At 43.5% G+C, this 12,224-nt stretch overlaps 1 protein-coding gene across 1 annotated transcript in view; it reads left to right on the forward strand.

Moving 5' to 3' along the window:
- FBXO47 (F-box protein 47) overlaps positions 1 to 12,224 on the forward strand; it is a 212,200-nt gene that overhangs the window by 117,632 nt on the left and 82,344 nt on the right. The window contains exon 4 of the mRNA XM_063456603.1: positions 3,678 to 3,754. Within this exon, the coding sequence (XP_063312673.1) occupies positions 3,678 to 3,754 (77 nt within the window). The remainder of the gene's footprint in view (positions 1 to 3,677; positions 3,755 to 12,224) is intronic.

Here is a 12,224-nt window from a genome sequence, read left to right on the forward strand (position 1 = left end):
GGCCCCCACCCCTGAGCGGTGGGTTGGGGCCATAAATAACAATAGGGGGTCAACCCCCCCCCCCAGCCCACATCCCTGAGCAGTGGGTGGAGGCCCTACATAAAAATGCCCCCCCCCAGGTGGCTAGGGGTCCCCAAGCCCCTAGTCACCCACCGCCTCCCACCTGATGGGTAAATGAAGAGACTGACTCAATCTGTGCCGTGCACACTTACAAGTTCGACGGGTATTTTGGGGGCTGCAAAATGAAGATTTTAGAAAAAAGAAGACATCAAATGGTAAATTTTATTTTTTTTTTACAGGTAGTTAGTTCTTTTATTACCCCCTCACTATTTTTATGGTTTAAGGGGTAGGAGTGGGGGCCTGGGTCTGAGGACAATAGGTTCCCCCCCTTTATTGTTATTTATGGCCCCCACCCACCGCTCAGGGGTGGGGGCCAGCGGGGAGGACAATAGGTCCCCCCTCCACATTATTCTTTAGGATCTCCACCCATTGTTCAGAGGTGGGGGCCGGAGGGGGGGACAATAGCTCCGGCCCTCTCTTATTGTTATTTCTGGCCCCCACCCACCGCTCAGGGGTGGGTGTTTGGGGGGGAGGGCAATAGGTGTCCGCCTCATTATCCTTTAGGGCCCCCACCCGCCACTCAGGGGTGGGGGCCGTGGGGCTCTAGGTCCCCCCTTTAGTTTAATAGCCCTCACTTGGACGGCAGTTTAATAGCCCCCACTGTTAGGATGCAATTCGTCAGTTTCGCCGGCGTTCTGTCTAAGTGACAGGACGTTCAGGAAAAGTGATAGGAAGCATCGCGGGAACAAGGAGGAAAGCTTAGAATTGTGGGAAGATTTCTCTGACCTTAGGAAATGAAGCACACTTTGCTCCTCCGCTGGTCAGAGATGGTCAGGCGTAGGAAAACTCCATAAGGCAAATAGTCCCTACTTTGTCTTATGTTTTTAAAGAAAACTAGAGCAGACAGGAAGAAATGAAGAACGGATCCTGAGAGAGGGAGAGAAGAGGAATCGATTAAAGAAAGGTAAGTTCGGCATGACAGTGCCGCTTTAACCCCTTAAGGACCAAACTTCTGGAATAAAAGGGAATTATGAAATGTCACACATGTCATGTGTCCTTAAGGGGTTAAAGGTAGGCAGACAATGTAATAGAGCAGCAGGAAATGCTAGCAGAATGCTTGGTTGTATTGGGAGAGGTATTTGCAGTAGAAATACCCCTCATGCCATTGTACAGAACACTGGTGAGACCTTACTTGGAGTATTGTACGCAGTACTGGAGACCGTATCTCCAGAAAGATATTGATACTAAAGAGAGAGTTCAGAGAAGGGCTACTAAACCGGTTCATGGATTGCAAGATAAAACTTACAAGGAAAGGTTAAAGGAACTTAACATGTATAGTTTGGAGGAAAGACGAGACAGGGGGGATATAATAGAAACATTTAAATACAAATAGGGAATCAACACAGTAAAGGAGGAGACTATTATAAAGAAGAAAAACTACTACAACAAAAGGACATAGTCTTAAATAAGAGAGGCAAAGGTTTAAAAATAATATCAGGAAGTATTATTTTAAGGAAAAGGTAGTGAATGCGTGGAACAGCCTTCCAGCTGAAGTGGTAGAGGTTAACACAGTAAAGGAGTTTAAGCATGCGTGGGATAGGCAGAAGACTATCCTAGATATAAGATAAGGCCAGGGACTAATGGAAGTTTTTTTTAGAAAAATGGGCAGACTAGATGGGCCGAATGGTTCTTATCTGCCGTCACATTCTATGTTTCACATACACATACAAACACACAAAGATACACATACAGGTGCTAGAGGCGCTTCCGCACTTCTCACTGTGAAAATCACAGTGAGAAGACGCTGACGTCCATAGGAAAGCATTGAGAAATTCTTTCCTATGGACTGATTGAATGCGTGCGCGGCTCTTGCCACGCATGCATATTCGCCGCTGACGTCGGAAGAGGGAAGAGATTTCCCCAGCACCGAGGAAGCCCGGCGCTGGAGAAAGGTAAGTGATTAACCCCTTCCTCCCCCTCCAGCCTTGCGGGAGTGGGACCCTGAGGGTGGGGGGGACCTAAAGATCCTATAGTGTCAGGAAAACAAGTTTGTTGTCCTGGCACTACAGTGGTCATTTACTGTAATGAAACGAGTGTAGTTTGAGTTGTAAGTGTGACTGAAAACTGTTTTCTAATTTATGACAAATAATGAATCATCCAGGACATGAGTTTGTCCTACTTTACTTTGGAATTTCAGTTGCAATGTTTCTCATTTGTAACCACTGCTCCCTACAGTACATACAGTATATAAAGTTTTGGGTAGGTATTGCAGGCAAACCTCAGTGATTATTTTACATATTTTTATAGACTGAAAATTAATTTAAAAAATGTGCACAAAAAAAGTTTTGCAGAATCCTTTACCGTAAGCCTGCCTCCATAGCCAAACTCCTCATGTCAATAATACTTCCTATCAAAAGTATGCACTAATAGTCTCGGCACCAACAGCACCAAGTGAGCAGCTTTTTTGTTTTTTTATTATTTATTTATTCCGAGACAGGATAACAAAAATAATGCGTACATAACAAGATAACAGTGCGTACCATCATAACTTTGTACAATCACGATTTCCATGTTCATTTACATATTGCCAGCAAAATTACAGCCAGTAACATTATAACAATAGAGATCTTGAAAAGCGTTAGCGACTGTGTATCGTGAAGTAGAGCATTTGTATAGTAGCCAAGTGAGCAGCTTTTAAGTCACAACCTGGCTGAAGATAGAGATCTACAAACAGGTAGTGACAATGCCTACGTCAGGCCTCGACAAATCTCATATGCCAGGGATATGTGAGCCTGTTACCTCTGAAGCGGGTGGCCGAATGGGCAATTTTGGAGGCAGACGGCAAGCTGGGGAATTTTGGATGTATACGGCAAGCTGGTGGATTGTGGAGGCAGGCGGCATGCTAGGGAGTCGTGGAGGCATTATGTGGCTGGGTGGTGAGGGAGTTGTGATGTCCCTGCTCCCTTAAGCGCCGCTTAGTGAGGCCAGGGCCGGAATATGATGGCATAGCCCCAGCCTCACTAAGCGGCGTGCGGGGAGCAGAGCAGGGACATCACAGCTCCCTCGCCGCCTGGAAACATAAACCACAGACCCAGCCGCCCGCCTCCATGACCACCCAGCTTGACTCCTGCCTTCACAATTGCCCTGCATGCCGCCTGTCTCTAGAATTCCCCAGCATGCTGCCCGCCTCCACAATCCCGCAGCCGCCTGCACAATGCCCCAGCTGTCTCTAGAATCCCCCAGCTTGTCGCCCGCCTCCACAATCGCCAGCTGGGCCCCACAGGTATTAAAACAAGCAATACAGTGTGAGTCTGTGTCAGTGTATGTGGGTCTGTGTCATGGTGAGTCTGTCAGTGTGAGTGTATGTCTGTCTGTCATAGTATTTGTGTGTGTGTCTGTCTGTCATGGTGTGTGTGTATATTTCTGTTATGGTGAGTGTATGTGTATTTCTGTTATGGTGAGTGTGTATGTCTGTCTGTCATGGTGTAAAACGCATTAAAGTATTAGTGCAGTGAAACAAATGAAAAAGTTCTGCAAATGCAAATTTTATTTTATAAATCTGTGCTCACATAAAACATGTGTTGTATTCAGTTAATGCAGAGTTTGTTTTGTCACAGGCTTGTTATTTAAGAGGTGCACATTGCTGCTGCCCACGAAAGAGAGACTGAAATATATTCAGAAGATGTTATGTGAAGTAAGTCAGCAATTTTTTTTTTATTTTTTTTTAATGGCACAAATAAATATATATTTATTTTGAATAAATATACATTCTTTTTTTTTTTTTTTTATTCTTTTTTTTTTGTTGTGCACGCATTAACATGCTTGAATAGCCACGACAGCTATAGCAAGCTTATTAACAATAGAGTATAACAATAGCATGGCATTTTGAGCGACGGCACAATTAAAAAAAAAAAAAATAGAAGAGAATTTACGGAATTTAACAACAGAAGGCATTGTAGAAAAAGAGCAGTTTCCGTTCTGGCCGTAGGGTTAGTTTTGGCGTATGTGCTTGTGGCCTGGAATAAGCCTGTAATTGAGGGCAAGGTGTGCGCTTATGTGTCGCATGCTTCAAGGTTGAGTTGGGACCCTGCTCTCTAAGGGAGCATGTCGATACACCTTTGTTGTGGGGCATATGGAAACTCCATTTGTAGGCCATGTGGGTCGTCGTATGGTAGTGTGAAAGGTGAGGGCTGTGCATAGCCTAGGTTGTCGTATGTGAGAGGGGTTAATGGAGGATGCTGACGCGTAACCTGATGAGGTATTTGTGCAGCTCCTAGTTAGTGACCACGTTGTGAAGTAGTTGGGGTGGAGCTGGGGGGGTTGGGTAGTTAAAGGAGCCAACTAGTCCAGGGTCTGCCCGGTTCGGCGGTAAATAGCCGCCGTGTAGCAATCCTGCTATGTGTGTGCAGGAAGCTCTGGGTTATACAACCATAGGGGCCTGTGCCCTGTAATCAACATTTATGTTACGGTAGCGTAGATAAGAGGGGGAACATAAGAACAGAAAGCAATATATAAACAACACAAAAGTCCCGGTTCAGGGGATCTTCACTGCAGGTGTTCCCCTGGATGCTGGAACAAATGGGGTAATCTTGGCTGGATCCCAAGCAGTAGTGGTCGAAGAGGGTAGGATTCCCATATCTGTCAAGACAGTGTCCATCTCCGCGACGTCTGTTGCTTTATATTCCTTGCCTTGGTGTTGGATGAGGAGTATGTGTGATGGTCCCCAGCGATACTTCACTCCCTTACCTGTCAATGCCGCTGTAAGTGGTCGGAGAGATTTACGCCATTGCAAGGTTGTGCGCGAGAGATCAGAGTAAAACGTTAAGTCCATGTCTTCAAAGTGGTATGGATTCTTCCCTTTGATGGCGCCCATTAAAGCAGCTTTGTCTTGCCCATTTTGAAATTTGACCAGGAGGTCACTTGTTGCTGAGCTTGTGAGTTGTGGTGGTTTGGGCAGGCGGAACATGCCATCCAGCTGCACCCCTTTAGCTTGTTTAGGGGACAGGAGGGCTGTGAAGAGCCGTCTTAGAAGATGGGGAAGCTCGGCCGGGGATATTGCGTCTGAAAGGCCTCTGATTTTAATATGCTTCCACCTCCTTTTGTCTTCCATAGCTGCTAGTTGGTGGGTAAGTGTGATGTGGGGAGAGGTCTTTGACCTGATTCTGTAGCTCTGTTATTTGTGCTGTCTGTGTCTGAGTGGATTGCACCACTGCTGAGAGGCGATCAGTGAACCCCTTAACATCCTACCTTACCTGGGAGATCTCCGTGGAGAGCGACTGGCGTAGGTCGGTCAAAAGAGAGGTAAGTATCTCCGTGATGACTGGAGAACCCATCGGCTGTTGCTTAGGTTTGGGAGGTCCCTTGTAGCCCAGTGTCTCAGGGCAGTGAAGGGATGTGTCATCCGAGCTCTCAGAATAATCTTCATAGTCGGCCGCCATGTTGGGTGCCGCCGCACCATGAGGTCTCCTCAGTAAGTCGCCTATATCGTCCGTGAACCGGGCGCGTTTTTTTAGTTTTTCTCCCCATCTATGGAGGAGTGTTAGCAGGCTGTCCGCTGTCTGGTGGAGTGTCTTTTGCGGTCGATTTTGGGACGTTTTGGGCTGCGGTCGTCGGAGAGCAGTGAGTGTGCGACCGTTCATGCCGAGAGCTGGCTCCGCCCCCCCAAAGTAAGTCATCTTTAACCTTTTTCTAACAAAGAGCCCACATAGGAGTTGTGCAAGATTCATATTATTATTTAAAGGAGCAGCCTCCAAGTATTTATTGGATATGAAAATGAATAAAATAAATATTTAACTTTTCTTTCCCCCAATCAATGTATAGAGGATAGCAGGGCATGGAAGGGAAGTGAGAAATTGTATCCTTGATCGATAACATACAGAGACTGTGGGCTGTAGCTTTACAGCACATTTTTATTGCTGATTACAAAGAGTTGGAACTATGATAGAATGCCTGTTAGCGATATACTTCAGAAGGAGACAGCAAACATGAATTGTGCAGGGCCTTTGCTATCCCAGCACTCTGTCAGTTTAAGCTTGGGCCGGTGGCCCACAAACAAAATACGCTCCGGGTCTAGACTGACCCACTGGCTTATTTCCCAGAAGACTGCCATACAATGTGCTGACTATTCTGTAAGAGCATGTGGAGGTGTTTTCAAGGGAAACAAATTCAAATACATCATGCTGCACAGGTTATTGATGGAGGTTGCAGAGATATATAATGTCTCAAATTGTGACTCCATCAGCCTCCATTTGTTAAGCCTATATATCCTTTGCTCAGTCGGTTTGTCAGCCCCTCTGTACTTACCCTCATGGTCCGCCGATCAGCCGGCATTCCGATCCGGCTGAACCACCGCCCCCCCACGCTGCATAATGCTATAGTAAGCCTCGTTGATGCCGGCCGCTGTGCGCCCGCCTTCTTTTTGTGACACGGCGCACGCGTGCCAGCATCAAATGTCAGAAGAGCTCTAAACACCTTTTGGTGGTGTGGCTATGGTAACCATGCCCCAACCATATAGAATCTGTCTGCCCAAAGCACAGTGCCCTGTTGTGGTTACTAGTGTCCCTATAGCACGTTCATTTGTCCTTTTGGTATATATTGGTTTTGACCCGGCTTTCGCTCAAATTTTCTGTTTTCTGGCTCCCCTGACTCGGCTTTGTTACTTGTACTTGTGTATTTCTAGCTCCCATGACTCGACTTTTGTCTCTTGTAGGCTTCCCTTAACCGTGGCTTGTTCTGACATTCCTTGAAGTTTATTCTATAATCCGGCCACCTTTATTCTATTATCCCACCACCCAAAGGACCGGTTTAGGGACCTTCTTTCTGTCTCTATTTATTCTGGTGGGTTTTCACTCTGTGTGTACGTTACATAGGAAATACTGGCTATAATTTTGTGAGTGATATTTATATATATTCTAATACGTTTTCATACAGACAATATTGTACTAGTGAGATGCTCCACCTATTGTCTGTATGTTTTTATTTTGTTTGTTTGTGGGTTAAGGGTTTGTGGGTTAAGGGGATTCCACACAGGTGTAGAGTACCACTTAGTTTTACCATAACACAGTGTGATTTTGTGCACTTTGAATTTTCTTTGCATAAAGCCAACATTTTTTCATTTATTATTGGTAGCAAGTGTGCCCTTGTTTTTTTTGGAAATAGTGCAAATTTCAATAGAAATTAACACTTTTATAAATTATACTGGTTCTACCCTCCCTGGCTTTTTAAGCAAACAGGTCCTGTTACTTCCTGATTTGGTTAGCTTATTTGCACTGTACTCAAGAGGCAGCAATTGCCCAGATCACCTGCCTTGCATAGAATTCTCCGTTTTGCAAGGTGTTTCTAGATATAACTCCAATGAAAAAAATGCATAATTCAATGGATGCAAATTTCTATTTGGGGTATATTTACTTAAGAGTAATTTTTATTTATTTATTTTGTATTTTTTTAAATCCATGACTCGGAAAGATTACTGTGCATTCAACTACAGCAGTGGCTACCTATTTGAGATTTCACAATGCAGCTTCCATAGAACAAATTTGCATGGCAACCACCTGGCCTTTCCTGCACATGTACACTTAGTTTTACCTGTTTTGCATCCATATATGCTGCATTTGTCAGAAAAATAATTTAGGTAGGTTTTTTTCCATCTGAATCAGTGGCACCTTGCTTATGTGATTATGGCCTTTTACCATCACTTGAAAGTAAACTAAAATATTTAACAGGTAAATATAGATAATATAGATTTACTATTTCCTTTGGACGACTGATTGCAGTTCACTTGGTTATGGCAATTGAAGATGCACAATTAAAGAGATCATTATCTATTCCATAAATTTATTACAGATGGAAAAAACAGATACTTTGAAGTTTTACTGCTGGCATTTTTTGCCCGAGAAATGCAGAAACATTGGATCAGTTACAACTGTTACATTATCAATGAATTATACAGATTCACACATATCAGTCAAGGCCCTTGCTCAAGATTTTTCATGAACAAATCAACTTTGCCATTCATTAAGTTACTCTTGCAATCAGCTTTGGCTGTAGCGCAGTTATTATTGACCTTTATCTCTCTTAACACCTTTATGCATATGGATAGTGTGGATGTTGATAAAGAAGATATCTACACCTAATCTAATATCTAAACCTTTTTTGTTTTATTTTTCTTGGTTTATCCCAAAGGATCTCTTCTATTTTTAATGGGATCATGTGATGCTAGTTGGTATACTTTATTTGTGATAGAGCCGTGTTTCTAAAAATGTGTCATATTAATGATTGTTTCAGTCAGTTTTTCCTTTGTTCGTTCTGTCTCACACTGTAAAGCATGACATATTAATGGCGGATTTTAGCAAGCATTTGCATTGTCATCACCTAGTCACATTTATTCTGTCATCACCCTCAAAACCCTCTTTAAAAAAGAAAATAAGTGCATGTGGGCAACAGCAAAAATAAATAAATAAAAATGAAAATACATTTTAGCTTGGAAAATTAAATCATGCAAGGTCAGATTAAAAAAAATATTTAACATAACATGAATCCTTTTATATGCTATTGCACAGGAACACAGCAATTCACAGTATCGAATTAGCAAAATTCTTGGCCATCCTTATGGTCTACTTCCTAGAGGTGTGGGTGACATGGTACAACTTGAGGAAAAACATACAGCCAGTTAAAACATTTTTCTTTAAACTGAATATTAAACTTTTTATATCTCTTTAATTACTTGCCTAACGGTGTATCAAAATTGAGCAGACTTGCATACAATGTACTTGTAGGTTTAAAAAAGGAGACCACAACTTTTTAATTAGTGGCCCTGCCATCTTATATTATCACCCTTGATTGTAACTGGCAGCCCATTCTTGATACATTTAAAAATACTTTTAAAAAAATGTACTTTTTCATTGCAGGTTTTAAACCAGATCTAAGTAGTGGCATTCCTTGTGTTCTGCCTTAATGTATTTTGGCATTGTTTTTTCATATTTTGGCATTAGATATCAAAACTCCATGGCAACCACAAGGGTATCTGTCGCTCCTATATTTGTTTTTGTTTTCACCTATGTTAATAAGCATATTTTCGACATAATTCCCTGGGAAACAATCAAACATTTACACTCATCCTAATAATTAAGTAACAAAGGCTGCATAACCTTGATCTAATAAAATGGTTCTTCACCTATTTTGATAAAAGTTATCCATCGAGATATTCACAGAGTCTGATTATTTGCTTATTCAAGAATTGACTATATTTTGACCGACTTCAATAGCGAACAAAGAGTTAAAAAAGCCCAAAGTTTAGAGATTTCTTGGTCTGACCATAATATGATCTATATGGATTTAAAAGATCAATTTACATGGAAAAGACCTGAATGGAAACTAAAGGAATACTTTTTAGAATAATCTCAAAATAACAATCAGTTAAAACAATGGATACAACAATACTTTAATCGTTTTCCTGGCACTGCAGGTGCCCTCTCCCTCCCACCTCCCATTCCCGGTTGCTAAGGGGTCAAAGCCCCTTCAGTGACTTACCTGAGACCCCACCGATGTCCCTCGACGCTGCTTCTGGGTCTGCCCACTCTCCTCCCCGTCACCACATCATCCGGCGGGAGAGACCGATCACGCCCACCGGCGGGGGGACCTAATGCACATGCGCGGCTATGCCGCGCACGCGCATTAGACCTCTCCATAGGAAAGCATTGAAAATAATTTTAATGCTTTCCTATGGGGATTTTAGCAATGCTGGAGGTCCTCACACAGCGTGAGGACGTCCAGCAATGCTCTAGCACAGAAAACCTGTGTTATGAAGCAGGAAGTGCCCTCTAGTGGCTGTCTAATAGACAGCCACTAGAGGAGGAGTTAACCCTGCATGGTAATCATTGCAGTTTATGAAAACTGCAATAATTACACTTGCAGGGTTAAGGGTAGTGGGAGTTGGCACCCAGACCACTCCAATGGGCAGAAGTGGTCTGGAAACCTGGAGTGTCCCTTTAATCGAACACAGGAGAGGTTGCTGCACAAGACGGTACCTTTCCCAAGCCCCAACACAGATGGATTGACGAACTGAGGCTTGTGGCCTACACAAAGCTGAGTTACGGAGAGACGGCTGCTCTCCGGGCTCACAAGCAGCAGCTGGGAAGCATTCCCCCCCCCCCCCCCACCCTTGGACTGATGGGGGTCATCCCAGTCCACACTAAGCTAACCCACCTATCCAGCAGACAGCTGAAACTGCGGGAGCCTGTTACCCTGCCACCCCTCTCAAAATGGCAGACTCACCTCCTACAAATCAATGGGGATTACCTCCCAAGACACCCCCCACAGTGGCAGAAAAGCGGAACCCACAGGAGACGACCGAACATCCAGAGTCACTGTCACCTCACAGGGGCAGCTAACTCTGGCTGTCCTGGACGCCCTCCCAGGCCAACATTTGGGGTGGGGGCACTGATCCAACCAATGAGTGTCCTATCCATAGGAATGCTGGAAGAGTGCATTGGGCATGTCTGACAGTTTTACACATGTGCACTTGCAACATCCTGACAGAGGGACAGGAGAGAGAGTGTGAACAGTGTAATCCTGCAGAGCAGACTCCAGTTTTGGGTTTCTCTCTCCTGCTCCTCCACATTTAATGTACTGGTCTTAAACTGAGGTGAGTGGAAAAGAGGGAGGTAGGCTGAATAAATTCCCCTAACTCCCCAGTAATTCAATCTGGCCAAGTTTATAGTAAATTTCTACATATTTTTTAAAGTTTTTCTTTCTTTATTTTGGTTTGTATATTTGTTTAAGGTGTTAAAGGGACACTCCAGGCAGCCCTTTTTACTCACCTCGTTCAAGCGCCGGGAGCCTTGTGAAGTCGCACCCCCTATTTAATCAAAATGACAAAATAGGCGGGCGCGAACAGGGAGCAATCAGACGTTTCCATTTTGTGATTCATTTATATGGGAGGCAATAGTATATATTTGAATAAACAAACCACACCGTGAAAACAGACACAAATTGTTTATTTTATTGGGCTAGGCCATGGTGTTTTATTTAAAGCTCAAGGGGGCATAACAAGCATACACTTTAAAACAATTAACCAACTAATATATAGCATAAACTTTTTTTATTAAATATCACCTAATTGCCAGTCAGTCCTAGAGGACCTGACCACCTTTCATACCATTTACCACCAAGTCCATGCTCATAACTTAACCCTGAGGATTACCTTTCCCCTACATTGCTTACATAAACACCATGACAAGTTACAATCAAAATAGGGGGGAAGGAGGGGTTCTGTCCTTGCCACTCTTCATGTCCACTGAACAGGCAGATTTTGTCTCACATCCTACCGATATGCTTTCCCAGTTTCCCGACGTTTTGCAGCTCACAGGATGGGATGAGTTGTATGTATAATTAGAGGGTGTATTGGAGCTCCAATTCAACAGTACGAACAGGTGTCGCTATAGTGGGTCAATTGTCCTATGGATATTGTGCCTTGACCCCCCTTCATGGCCAGTGAGGAGATCAAAGATGCCGTCCGTGAGGAGGAAGAACTTGGTCCCTCTCATTCTATTGTGTTAGAGTTTAATACATGCCCCTACGCCGGCCGGAAGGAGCACCCACTACGGCCCCTATTACCCCCTGCACACACTACGACACCCATTACCCTTCTATAGCACCTTTACCTGCCTGCACTTACTATAGTCTTTATCCCCTTGTTAATAGAGGCCTCCAAATGCTTTAACAGCATTCAAGTCCCCAGATGGAGAAGGAGTGACATGCATATGTGTAGATACAAGTTCTGTTTTATTAATCCACTTACCATTATACATTGAGTAAAACAATGTTAGGACTATTCTTCAGGCTATTAAGGCTTCCATTGGGGTTCAGAGGCAGTTACATAACTGCCATGTGATTTAAATAGGTTTCTGGGGACTTTTGCTAATGTTTTACATTAATTTAGTTTAATTTATTATGTGTTTGACAGTGTGCCTTGTCTTACTACAATTAACCCTGAAATTGTTTTCAGAGGGTGATTTATCAACTGACTAATGAAGATGATGGGATGTCCACTCACCATTATTCACCTCAGTTTGCAAAGGCAGCCTGTCTTTCTGTTTTATAAATAGATCTGTTTGATTGCATGCAGTATTAGAACTCAGGGAAGCACTAGCAGATTATCAATCTTG

The sequence above is a fragment of the Pelobates fuscus genome, chromosome 5 (assembly GCF_036172605.1).
Source record: "Pelobates fuscus isolate aPelFus1 chromosome 5, aPelFus1.pri, whole genome shotgun sequence".
NCBI lineage: Eukaryota > Metazoa > Chordata > Amphibia > Anura > Pelobatidae > Pelobates > Pelobates fuscus.